Source organism: Neomonachus schauinslandi, chromosome 15 (genome assembly GCF_002201575.2).
Source record: "Neomonachus schauinslandi chromosome 15, ASM220157v2, whole genome shotgun sequence".
NCBI classification, from domain to species: Eukaryota; Metazoa; Chordata; class Mammalia; order Carnivora; family Phocidae; genus Neomonachus; species Neomonachus schauinslandi.
Genome location: NC_058417.1, coordinates 722,615 through 736,017, shown reverse-complemented (window position 1 = coordinate 736,017; position 13,403 = coordinate 722,615). Strand labels below are relative to the sequence as shown.

The window sequence follows — 13,403 nt, the reverse complement described above, 5'->3', positions numbered from 1 at the left end:
CAGCCGGCCAGGCCCCAGCCCACGGGGCCCAGGTGGGCAGCGCTCACATCTAGCCCACCAGCCGAACGGCCCTCGGCTCTGCCCTCTCTGCGTCTGGACCAGCTGAGGGACGGCAGAGAAGTGGCCCAACCAGGGCTTGGGGAGTGAGGCGGCAGCTCCAGGTCCCCGGGGCAGGACCGTGCCCGCAGATCGCAGCCCCCTGAGCAGGTCAGTTCCCTGAAGCAAAGGTGTCTGCCGCGTCCCCAAAGACCCCCGTTCTCGAAGGCGTGGTGCAAAGCCCAGAACGCCCTTCCCGGGCAAAGTGACTCTTCCCTGCCCTGCAGAACGCAAGGAAGCTCAGCTGGGAAACTCTGCACCTCCCGCCAACCATCCAGGGGCTGACGGCAGCCTGGAGCTGCCTCCCCACGAGTGAAGCGCCCCAGAGCACCTGCAGCCCCTCCCCCTGCCCGCCAGGGCCGCCTCCTCAGCTCAGGTCCTCAGGGAGGCCCAGTCCACCGCCTCCCTCCCCTCCGAGGCCTGGACCTGAGTGCTCACAGAGGCTGCCAGGACCAGAGAGGGGAGCCGCAGAGCTGGGCGCGGGCTCCCACTGACTCGCTCTCGCTGTGTGACCTAAGGCAGGTCACCCTTCCTCTCTGGGCCTCGTTCTAGCACGGTGGCCCAAGCTCTCGGGTCCCCGTGCACACTCAGGAGCAAACACCTGTATGCAGACACTGGGCCCTCCTGTGCTAGTACGTGGCCCCTGGGCAGGTCACTCCGCGTGCCTCAGTCTCCGCCCCATAACCTGGGGAGCTGGTGCTGCCCACCTCAGGGGGCATTCATGAGTGGAAAGCCCTGAGCACACAGCCAGGCGCACAGCGAGCGCTCAGCAAGTGGGTCCTATCTGCTTCCCGACTCCCAGCGACTGGGGCAGGATGTGTCCCCGTGTCTGTCAGGATCGCGGGCAGAGGACGAGGGACAGAGTCACGGTCACGCTGTGCGGGGCTCAGGCCAGAGCCTGGGTGCGAGGGAGGTCAGGGGCCCGGCCTCACAGAGGAGCCCGCTTGCAGCATGACAAGGCGGCCACGGCGGCGGCTTCCCCATGCTGAGCCCGCAGATGCCGCAGGAGAGAGGAAGACCACTGCCAGGCCCGCAGTTCAGGCGGAGACCGGCGTCCCATTTGAGCCCCATCAGGCCCACAGGGACGTCAGCTCCCGCCTCCCAGAGACACGGGGCCCAGCGTGGACATTAAGACCCTCCCGTGCTGAACGCCTTCCACATGCCCAGAGTGGAGGGAGGGGCTGGGGGGGACACGGGAGGCCCAGGGGGGACTCATTCCCACCCAGGGGCCCCGGGGACGCGTGTGGCACAGCCACGATTAGACGGTGCCCCCTGCGCCGCGTCCAAGGAATCGCGGGGCTGTGGCAGAGCCTGGCCTGGGCGGGAGGCCCATTTCCCGGGGAGGAAACCGAGTCCCGGAGAGGCAGAGCCCAAAGCCAGTACTTTGGACGGCTGCTCTGCCCTGAGACGCCCTGGGGAACGTGCCCCTGACCCCGGCCCTCCCCCACCCAGGCCCCGTGGGCAGGTGCAGGGGAGGAGACATCCAGGGAGACAGGGAGGGGGCAGGAGGCAGCCCCAGTGCACGTTCTCTCCCCATCCCACCCGGCTGCACTTACAAAACACAGGTTTGAAGATAAAATTACTCAGATCTGGGAACACTGGCCCCCGACCCAGGGCCCTTCAAAGCTTTGGCGGCAAGCCCTGAGCACAGCACACACGCAGGGGCGTCCCCTGGGCACCTACTACGTGCGAGGGCACGGAGCTGAGGGACAGGCCGGTCTGACTCACGACCGTCCTGTTCTCGCACCAGGCCCTAGGGGTGACTCGCCTGGGCAGTTTCTGAGCCACTGACACCATAAAACACTTTCATTACCAGAAACGGAGCAGGACTTGTATCCCGGGCAGGATTTCAGTGGCCGTAATGCCGGGTATGGAGGTGGAGCAGGGCTGCAGAAGCTGGGGGCCGGGGAGCAGGGGTGCAGAGCTGGAGGAAGCCAGGAGGGGGGTCCCTGCAAGCCAGTGTCCCCAGGACACACGTGGGTCGCCTGGGAGGAGGGAGGTCAAGAGGGAAGGCAGAGCCAGCCCCAGGACCGTGGCTTTATGGCTTGCCTACTGCATCCCCAACTGCTCGATCACCGAGCTTCGGCTCAGAAGGATAAAGTCGGTACCCAATGTTTACATCTGGCCCCTCCAGACACCCCGGTCTGCCGGGGGCTCGTTCCATGACCCCTGCCCCATCCCATGACCCCTGCCCCGTGGGGGCTTCTGGGATGGCTCAGGCAGTGTGGACGGTGCTTCCTCCGGGCGAGGGGGTGTCCCCAGGGAGGCTGGGCTGCCCGATGCTGGTGTCTCCCGTGGTGAAGCCTGAGCCGGGCGGCAAGGGGTCTGGAGAGGCCACAGATCCGACCACGGGGCAGGAAGGAACCGGCCACGGGAGGAAGTAAAGCCTGGAGCCCTCCCTCTTCCCTGGCAGGGCTGAGCCCCGGCTTCTGCCCTTCCTGCCGGGCAGGCTCCTCAGAGGAGGACGACGAAGCAGCTCGGCTCTCGCTGCCCAAGGAGACCCCACTTGGCCGCACGGCCACACCTCTGTCCCAGCCATCTCCAGTTTGCAAATTGCTGGAAGCCCCAGCAGACAGGACAGGCCGTGCAGTGGGCGGAACGCAGTGCAGGGCCCCGTCTCCTCCCCACAGACGTGGTTTCCCCTCCCCACCCCCTTCCAACAAACCAGTCCCCCCTCCCCCCCGGGATGGAGAGAAGTGTTTCCACCACACACCTGCCTCACGGAGGCGGGAGAGCATTCGGACAGCCGGGGCCTTGGGGAGGAAGGCACCAGGCACCCTCCCCCCGCGGCAGCCGGGAGGGCAGAGCTGACGCCCTGGGCTTTGCCAGCCACCCTGGAAGCAGAGCTGAGAGAAAGACCCCCACCCTCCTGCTCAGGGCGCCCCCCGCACATGGAGCCTCTAGCGTCTGCTGAGCGGCAGGGTCAGGACTCCCTCATGACCTCTCACCCGGCCCCCTGCACCCCTGCACACATTCCCAGGCCCTCCTATAGCCTTCTTGTTGGCTTCCAGAATGAACTTTCTAGAAAGTGCTCCTGCTTGAACTACCCCATGGATCCCCAGAGTGCACCCGGGACGGCCCGGACTCCTTCCCATCCCAGGCCTTCAGCTTCAGCGTCCCCTCCCCACCGCTCACTGTCCCCAGCCCCGCACCTCACACCCTGACTTCAGGCAAGAGGAACCCTGTGTGCTTCCCCCATCTCCTTGCTGCTCATCCCTCCTCTGCATCTCTGCACCTGCGGCTCCTTCTGCCCGCCTGGGGCCCCCTCGTGGGTCTGTCCAGAGCCCAGCAAGGCCTCCTGGCCCTGCATGTCCCTGCTCACGCTCCATGTCCCACGGACCCCACTGTTGTGAGGGGTCAGCCCACTGGACTGTGTCTGCCCACCCCCTCTGCAGCCGTCAGCGTGTCCCCAACTCACCCCAGCACGGAGTGAGTACCAGCATGCGTGAGCTGAATGCACAGAGAGGGAGGGAAGGCATGAATGTGCAGTGAGCCCCTCCCTGCTTCGGGTCCAGAGAGGCAGGGCTGTACGCAGCAGGCTGGTCGGCACTGCACACAACAGCCCCCCTAAGCCATACGGGGCAGGGCGGAGGCGGTCTGGGAGAGGCTGGGCCTCAGGAAGGCTCCCGGAGAAAGTGCTCACAGTCAGCAAGCAGCCACCTGGCAGCTTTGGCTAGAGCACCGGATGAGCAGGGGAGGAGGGGGAGCATGGCCTGGAAGTGAGGACTACAGAGTGGAAGACAGCCTTGGGATCGGTCTGACAGCCCCCTACAGTCCGTGGTGGGAGCCGGCCACGGCTGTTTGATTCCTGCGACCATGGTGAGCTTACTAACCCCGGACAATTACATCGGCTGAAGGGAGGGTGCGAAGCTCACTGATGGCCTCTGTGCCCGGCTGGGGGATTTACCCTTAACTCCTCAGACAAGGAAAACCCACGTGCCGGCCTCATCGCAGAATGAAGTCACTGGGTTTACAGAACACTGGGGCTGAACAGAAATGGTAAACAGATAACATGATCCAGGCTTTTTCTCCTGCCCCAAATCCCTAGAAAATTACACCAAATATTTTCCTAGGAATTGGCCTTTAGCGGTACTATAAAATAAGAAGAGGGTGTCCTTGGCAGACCAGACACTGTCAGGCCAAGTCCACCAAGAGGTGGACAGCAGAGAGAATGGATGGGGGGAGATAGGGCTGGTGACGGGGTTTGCAGAGCCCACACAAAATGAAAACGTGGGGACCTTTGTTCGAAAGTACTAAGAATTTTAAGATGGCAACAGCAGAGCATAAAATCAAGTGTGAGACCCTTGTCAGCGTGGAGCTTTGTATGACTTCGAAGGTCAAACGTCCCTAACGCCGACTGAGGAGAGAGGAAGCCATGACCTACATCCTGCAGAGGAAGGAAGGCCTGTGGCCAAAGGCGGGGCAGCTCGGGGGGAGAGCAGGCTCCTCGATGGAAAACCCAGGAGCAAAGGAAGCTTTTGCAACTGCCTGGGCGTGCTCGTCCTCCTCCCAATACCCGCTTGTACCGAGCAGAGGCATCTGCCTTCAGGTGTGGGAAAGGCTGAACATTTGAGGAACGGGACACCCTGGGAAGCTAAAAATACCAAGAAGAATAAACCAGAAGCTAGTATCACCCAGGAGCATGTTCTACCCTCCCCGATAATTAGATGACAGTTGTTTGCAATAAACAGACACATCACATCACCCAGCAATAGGCTGAGATAGGGGGAAGTGCGATTACTATGTCAGATTCACAGACAGTATCATCCAATATCACAGGAAAACCGACAGTGTGGAAGAAAGATGCCAAACTCAGTGACTGAGGGAGGTGAGTCCAGGAAAATGGATCTGCGGACCCCTTGGCCAGCTAGTGGCATCATAATGAATGGCCCTCAGATTTCAACAATCGCCATAAGGACCTAAAGGGTAGTTAAAACACATTCAGTGAGTCTGGGAGGGGGCTCCAAAATTCACATTTCTGACAAGTGTCCAAGTGATGCTGATGCTGTTGGTCCAGGGACCACTCTTTGAGAACATTATCTAGACACAGGTCATAAGCCAGAGTCTGAGAGGAACGATGGGGAAAATAAAATAGCTCTCTGGAAAGGCAAAGGCAGAGAAGGTGGTTGGGGACACCTGGGCAGTGCCTGCTTCCCTCCTGTCAATAAGAATGTGGTCTTGATGACACCGTTTGTTCCTAAAACAAGACTGTAAGCAGTCCCTTAAGTGATAGCTCATAGACTGTTAGTATAAATAATTCTGAAAGACATATGCAAACTCTGAGCATAAAAGATTAGCAACATGGCAAGGACCAAGTGGAATATAGCCCAGGAATACATATGAAAATCAATCATAATAATAGAGAACAGGACAAAACCCACAGGATCATCTCAATAGATGCAGAAAAAGCATTTGGCAAAACTCAACACCCTTTCATGATAAAAGCACTGATCCAACCCAGAATCAGAAGGAACTTCCTCAACCAGGTAAATGACAACTACAAAAAAAACAAACAAACAAACAAAAAAACCAGCTAGCATCATATTTAACAGAGGAAGACCAAAAACTCCACTGAAGATTGGGAACAAGACAAGATGTCACCTCTCACCATTTCTATTCAGTATTATATTGGAGAATCTAGCCAGGGAATTCAAGCAAGAAAAGGAAATAAAAGGCATCCAGGTTGGAAAGGAAGAAGTAAAACTACCTGTTTGGAGATGACATGATCTTGTATATAGAAAATCCTAAGGAATCCTCCCCCAAAAATAAACCTAATAAATGATTTCAGCAAAGTGGCAGGATACAAGATTATACACTAAAATCAATTGTGTTTCTACATACTTGCAAATAATCCATAAATGAAATTAAGAAAATAATCCAGTTACAATCAAATCAAAAAGAATGGAATACTTTGGAATAAACTTAACAAAACAAGTGCGAGACTTGTACCCTGAAAACTACAAAACATCACTGAAAGAAATTAAAGAACTAAAGAAACAGAAAGACATCCCATGTTCATCGATTGGAAGACTAAAATTAAGATGGTGATACTCCCCAAACTGATTTACAGATTCAACACAACCCCTATTAAAATCCCAGCTGGGTTTTTTTGCAGAAATTGAGACACTGATTCTAAAATTCACATGGCAATACAAGGAATACAGAATAGTCAAACTTGCAAAAAAGAGCAAAACACATGGACTCCTGCTTCCTGATGTCAAACTTACTACAAGGGCACAGTAATCAAGATGATGTGGTGCTGGCCTCAGAGTACACACATAGCCGTGGAATAGAATTGAGAGTCCAGATATAAATCCATATGCTCCTGATCAATTGACAAGAAGGCCAAGACAATTCAAGAATTGTCTTTCCAGGGCGCCTGGGTGGCTCATTCGGTGAAGCATCTGCTTTGGGCTCAGGTCAGGATCCCAGGGTCCTGGGATCAAGCCCCATATCTGGCTCCCTGCTCAGTGGGGAGTCTGCCTCTATCCCTCCCCTCTACTCATGCTTTCTCTCTCTTGCTCTCGCTCTCTCTCAAATAAATAAATGAAATCTTAAAAAAAAGAAAAAAAGAACTGTCTTTCCAATAAATGGTTCCAGTACAACTGGTTACCCACAGGCAAAACAATGAAGTTGAGCCCCTACCTCACACTCTACATAAAAATGAACTCAAAGTGGATCAAAGACCTAAATGTAAGAGCTAAAACTATAAAACTCTTAAGGAAAAACAAAAGGTAAATCTTCATGACTTTGTATTAGTTGATGATTTCTTAGATATGGCCTCAAACACAGAAACAATAAAAGCAAAAATAGATAAATTGGACTTCATCAGAATTTTTAAAATTTGCACTCTAAAGGGTATTATCAAGAAAGTGAAAAGACACCCATAGAATGGGAGAAGATATTTGTAAATCATATAACTGATAAGGGTCTAGTATCCACAATATATAAAGAACACTTACAACTCAACAAGAGAAAGACAAACAACCTGATTTTAAAATGGGCAAAGGATTTGAGTAGACATTTCTTCAAAGAAGATGAACAACAATGAATAAGCACATGAACATATGCTTATCATCATCCGTCATTAGGGAAATGCAAATCCAAACCATAATCATATGCCACGTCGTACCCACTAGCATGGCTATAATCAAACAATAGACAATGACAAGTGTTGACAAGAACGTGGATTAGTCTGAACTCTGGTACAACACTGGTGGGAAGGGAATGTGGCAGCCCAGCACTCCCAGTCATGGGTGTGTGCCCAAGAGAACTGGAAGTGTGTCCCCACAAAAACCTGTACATGAACACTTACAGCAGTGTTACTCATAACAGTAAAAAAGTGGAAACAACCCAAATGTCCACCAGCTGATGAATGCATGAACAGTATGTGGAAACTATTATTCAGCCATAAAATGGAATGACATTCTGGTTCATGCCACAGCACGGATGAGTCTCAGAAACACGATGCTAAGGCAGACAGCAAATACAAAAGGCCACATATTGTTGGATTCCATTTATATGAAATTCGAGGGTTTTGAGGAGGGAAAAATGGGGAGTGACTGCTGACAGGTATGGGATTTCTTTTTGGGGAGATGAAATGTTCAGGAATTAGGTAGTGGTGATGGTTGCTCAGATTCATGAATATACAAAATATAAAGAAAGCATTGAATTGTATACACTTTAAGAGGGGGGATTGTATGGTATGTGAATTATGTCTCAATTTTAAAAGGAACTTGGCAGGACCTGCTTTCCTTGGACAATGTTAATAATGGCGGCCCTGTGCTTCCCGAGATCACTGGACTCAAGCTCCCTCCTGTTCTGTGTCATAATCTCACTTAGGGATCTCTGGCTAATTAGCCCACACTGAGGTGCATGGGGTCTATTTCCATCCACTTCTAACCCACCAGGAGACTCTGAAACTTAAAAGAACAGGAAGATAGAGACCTTACAAAGCACAGAATGAGTCCATGGCACCTATGATATATATCAGGTTGTTACGGAAAAAAACCAGAGGGCACGAAAATGAAAAGATGATTGCTTAAAAAAGAAAAAAACCCAACAAACTCCACAGAAGAGCTGAGCAAAGGAATGGCAACAACTGGAGAAGACAGGACCGGTGAGCTACGGATGGGGTTAGAGCTGAGGAACATTTCTAGAGCCCAGCAAGGACCAAGAAATAAGAATAGGAAGGGCAAGGTGAGACCCAGGTCTGGCATGTCTCTAAGGTAAGTCTGGAAGGGGAGAGAGAGAAAGAAACACCTCAAGAAATAATAAAAAAAGAATGTGTGTGTGTGTGTGTGTGTATACACACAAATATGCACGTATTACATACACTGCACTGTATATAGATATGTGGATACATTGTATTATATGTTATATACAGAGTGTGTGTACATAGTATCTGTTAGGTCTTATTATATAGTACAGATTGTGTGTATATCATATATATTATATATCACGTGCTGTCAGGAATGCGGAGAGCATGAGAGCGCGAAGCGGCTTCGGGCGTCCGGGCAGAGCCAGGCAGGAGGCTACCGAACAGCTGACTCAGGAGCCCCAGGCAGAGGTTGTGGCTGAGACGGACTTGGACTCACCACTGAGGGCGGTGGAGACTGCCCAGGCTTGTTTCGAGGGCAGCCTTCTCCTGAAGCGTCCTCAGGGCTTCTGCCGCCCAGAGTCATGCCCGGGTCTCCCTCCCGAGGCCCCGCGCTCCGCGTCCTCCTGCACGGGGTGACCGTGGCCAGGACCCTGCTCCTCCTTGGCTGCCGGAGGCCGTGCCCACACTGAGCACGGGGGCAACCCATGTTGTGGCTGATTAACGGCTGGCCGGTGAAATGAATGCGTGTGTTCTGCTCTGTGGATGAATCACACCATCCCCAGGGGCTGGAGACACAGCAGGTTCCCTCTCCTCACCCTCCCCTGCTTCCCCCTGCTCCCCACTGCCCACGGGGAGGAAATAGCATCAGCATCATAGCCCTGACCCAATGCACCCCTCCCAGCGAGCCCGCCAGGTGCTTGCCAGAACGCACTCGTCCCGGCATTATGATGACCCGGGACGGAACCCACTTGGCAAGTCCTGACTCAATCCTCACAACACTCGTACTAGCCCTGCTCTGCCCACGAAGAAACAGAGGTACCAGAGGTACCGTGAGCTTGCCTGGCCCGCAGAGCCAAGTTCGTGCATGGAGAGTGCCCCAAGCTCTCCCTCCGCTTCCCTCCCCCTGCCCTCCCGGCTCCTCTCCTCGCCACTCCCCAGCTCCCACTGTGCTGAGTCACATTCTCTGGGTACCAGGGGGCGGGGTGGGAAGAGGATGGCCAGATGGGCCCTGAGTGCAAGTCTGGGCTTGTCTTATGGCTACTGAGCACTGTCCTGGGGAAGCGGCTGGAACCTGTGACCCCTTCTGGGCCCCTCCAGGGTTTGGGGTGAAGGCAAGAGCGGGCCAAGGGTCCGTCTGCAAATGCGCAGCTGTGATAGTGGGGGTGTTGCCTCTGGACGAGCCCTGGGGACCAGACTCGGGCCTGCCCTTCCTGGGAACATGCCAGTAGCCCGGGGCTTTTCTGTTAAGACCTGACTACTCTGCAGAGGCCCTGAACCCTGCCTCGGTCCAGCTGGGGATCAGGACAGGACGATCTGAGCACCATGCTGCACCAGCTCGAGGACCTTGGGCAAGACACAGCTTCTGTGAGCCTTGGGTTCTTCCTCTGTAGAATGAACAGCACCCCTGGTGTGTCCTTTCCTCAGGACGGCTCTTGGGCATGGGGAGAGCTCCAAGCCAAGGGGGCAGAAGGGGCTCGAGGGAAGCGGCTACGGGCGAGACGCCAGCACCGAGTCGGCCACCAGCAAGACAGCCCTTCTCTTGGGCTGGGCCAGGACCATCTCACGGAGCGCCCAGCCCGTGAGTGAGGAATGACGAGAAATGAGGAAGAGGTGCTATATGGGGTGGGAGGAGGGACGGGGAAAACTAGCCTGGGGACAACACATATGCAGTGAGCACCCTGGACCCCCTGCGGGGTTCTAGGTCCCCAACTCGTTCCCGAGTGACCTTAATCCAACACAGCCCCTCTCTGATTATACGGCCTTCTCTGCCCCTCAAAGCCTGGCTTCCCTGACCCCTCTCCCCCTGGGCCCAGAGACCCTCCGCCCAAGCCTGACCCCTTATATCTTGTCTTGTCCTGAGTCACCATCACAAGGCAGCGGCCCCAGGTGAGGCACCTTGGTTCTGCCTCCCGAACAACATAGTAGGTGGTCAACAAACATTCGGTTAGTGATGCGAAATGGCCAAATGGGCAGGATGCCCGAGAGGATGGGCCTGCTCTGTTGATAAGCTCCTGGCCCAGCTGGCCTCCACGAAAAGCCTCGTGGATTAATCCCCAGCCGCACACCCTTCTGCAACCACTCAGCCGCTGGAGGTTACAGTCCACCCTGCTCCCCTTTCCGGTTCCTTCCCAGAGGTACCTCCGCTGCCACCCCAGCTTAACCAGCTCTGCCCACACCACAGGCCTGGCTGTCCAAGGAGCGTGGCCCCCGCCCCCTGCCCCTAGGAACGCGTGCCCCCGGGTGGTCACCCCATGGACAACGGAAGCTCAGCTGCTCCGCACAGAAAGCCCCGCACGAGAGCCAATGGGGGTCCCTGCAGGGCACAACGTTCAGGGACCGTAGATTCAAACAGGGGAGGCGCCCAGAGAGAAGTGAGACTCCTCTAGAAGACCCGCGTTCTAGCCGCGGTCGCCCACACTCCGGCCCCCCGGCAGCACGCTCCTGCACACGCCCCAGGCACCCAGAAGCAGAGGCTCACCCTGATGCTCCTCCAGCTTCCCCATGGTCTCCATCTGCTCCGCCAGGTCGTTGGAATTCCACTGGCTCATCCCGATGAGGATGGCGTTCTTCCCTTCAGCCACCTCCTCTGTGGGCGGAAGCAGAGCCGGGCGTGAGCACGCGGGCTGTGTCCAGGGGACCCTACCCACGGAGGCCGACTCCCGCCACTGAAGTCTGTGTTTGTGGACATCCATGACACCTTCCGGAAGCTTCCACCGTGAGCAGGCATTGCTGCTGAGCCCTATGGGGCCCCCACAGGCTGCGGCCAAAGAAAGGAACGAGGGGACGGCGACGAGAGAGGCTGAAAACCCCATTCATGTCTCCATTCCTGCCACAAGAGTGGTATTTCCTGAAAGGAAGTGTGTCTGAAGGAAAAGGAAAGCCATGCCCCTAGCTCGCGGTTTTTCTTTGGGTAAGTTACTTGACTTCTCCGAGCCTCAGTTTTCCCATCAGAAAAATGGGTGTGGCAAGGTCCAGCCCGCAGAGCTGCCGTGAGGATTCAACGAGGTAATGGGGTAAAGGTCTCAATGCATAGGGAGTGCTGGTTGATAAAGACAGCAAGGTTATTCCTCCACGTGAGAAGGGGGTTGCCACCGGTACTTGGGGTTTGAGTGGGGCAGGAGCAGCTCTGCTGTACCTGGGAGAGCAGAAGATATCTGGCTCTGAGCAAGTCTTGAGCTTTACAGAACCCTCTTGGCTCTCAGGTCTACCTTAAGAACCCAGTAATGCCTCCATTCTCCCCAACGGCCCCCTCAACCCCGTCCCCATCTGTGCCCTTCCCCAAAGAGCTCAGGGATTGCTCCGAAGGAGTCAGTGGGGCCATATTCCCAACCACACTGAGCACAGGCCCCTGGGTCCCCCACGTCATCCGGTGCAGTCCCCTGTCCCAGAGAGGGGCATTTCCTCTAGAACAAACCCACAGGCATCCGCTGGCCCTGCTGTCAAAGGGATGGGCCTTCCTGGCGAAGAGCGCTGTGGGTAGACATTAACGGGCCGGTGAGGAGAACCCTCAAGCTCATGACAGCCACGAAACGGAGGACAAGACCCATTTCTCTGCCCAAGATGGTGCCAATATGGCGGAGCGGGAGCGTGGGGAGCTGTCCAGAGTTCTGACCATTCCCGCCCCCACTTCCTGCTGGGACGCATGCTCCTGCCCGGCGAATCCGCCCAGCTGATGCGTTCAACCACGCTTACAAATGCTCACTCTGCACTGAGACCGTTTAAGTGCTTCACAAACATCCCCCCACTTGATCCTCCTAACAATCCCCCAAAGGTAACGATCGTTATCACTTCCGTTCTATAGACTTGGAAAGCAAAGCTCAGAGCAGTTCAGGACCTTGCCCAAGGCCACCGGCTAGACCCACGATTTAAACCCAGGTGCACTGTTTCAAGAGCCCTCCAGTCCCGACGGGCTGCCCTGGACATCCTGTGTCGGCTGCCCAGCCCCCCAGCCAGGCACCACACGTATGCCCTGACCATTCCCCACGTGGGTGCGCTCCATCCGGGCGCACGTCGACTCCTGTAGGCAGCGCTGTGCTCTGGGCAGACCCCTGGCCGGATTCCAGTCCAGACCCTGCCCCACGTGTCCCTCAGCTGTTCCTGTCCTCGTATGTCTTCCATGGGGCCCTGGTTCCACAGCCCTTCGCAGCAAACTGTCCTGAGGACAAAGGATGAGGCCCTAAATCCGCAAAGCTGCAGGGGCCCACGTGCGGTCAGAAAGTGTCAGGTGGCGCTGCCCTTGGGAGAGCAGGACTGCCAAGGGGTTAAAAACTCAGCTCTGGGGTTCGACGGACTCTCTTCAACCCTCGACGCACCATCTACTGGCTCTCGGACCTCGAACGGTAACGTGTGTTTACGAACCTCAGTCTTTCTCTCTGTAAAACCACATCGCGGCATCAGGGACTGCCCTGGGGTTAGAGGAGGTCAGGAAGGTGTCTGCGGGCATGACGACCACAGGGCAGAGCACGGGCCTGGAGAACAGCCCGTGAAGACAACAGCACACTGCCCCGACTCTCCGCTGCCGTCTGCCCTGGGGCGTCCCGTCCGAGGGGCAGGCGGCGTGGGCAGGATCGGCCTGCGGCCACCTTGAGGGCCTGGTCTCCCGGCTCGGTGTCCCAAGCACACAGCTGTTCACCTGCTCGTGCAACCTTCACTGCTCACAGGCCGGGTGTGGCGTGAGACATGACCCCCATCCCACAGGAGTCCAGTTTTGTGAGAAAACACAGCGGTGGGTCGTTCTGACGCAGTAGGACAGTGAGGTAGGGCTCCTGGCCCAGGGCCAGGCATCCAGCATCACTTGTCTACACATCCGAGTCCCGCTTCCTCCACAGAGCTTGAGCACCCCCCGGGCTGTGTGTGAGGCGGTCAGAGCCCCCAGGGTCCCAGGGCTCAGCGCAGAGGCCCCCTCCTCTCCTGGTCCACGGCCCCCCCGGGCTGTGTGTGAGGCGGTCAGAGCCCCCGGGGCCCCAGGGCTCAGCGCGGAGGCCCC

The 13,403-nt window shown here is 56.0% G+C and overlaps 1 protein-coding gene across 1 annotated transcript in view; it reads right to left on the bottom strand.

Moving 5' to 3' along the window:
• The window catches only part of PITPNM3 (PITPNM family member 3), a 53,875-nt gene that overhangs the window by 34,325 nt on the left and 6,147 nt on the right, over positions 1–13,403 (bottom strand). Inside the window, exon 3 of the mRNA XM_044921791.1 lies at positions 10,896–11,003. Coding sequence (XP_044777726.1) covers positions 10,896–11,003 — 108 coding nt within the window. The remainder of the gene's footprint in view (positions 1–10,895; positions 11,004–13,403) is intronic.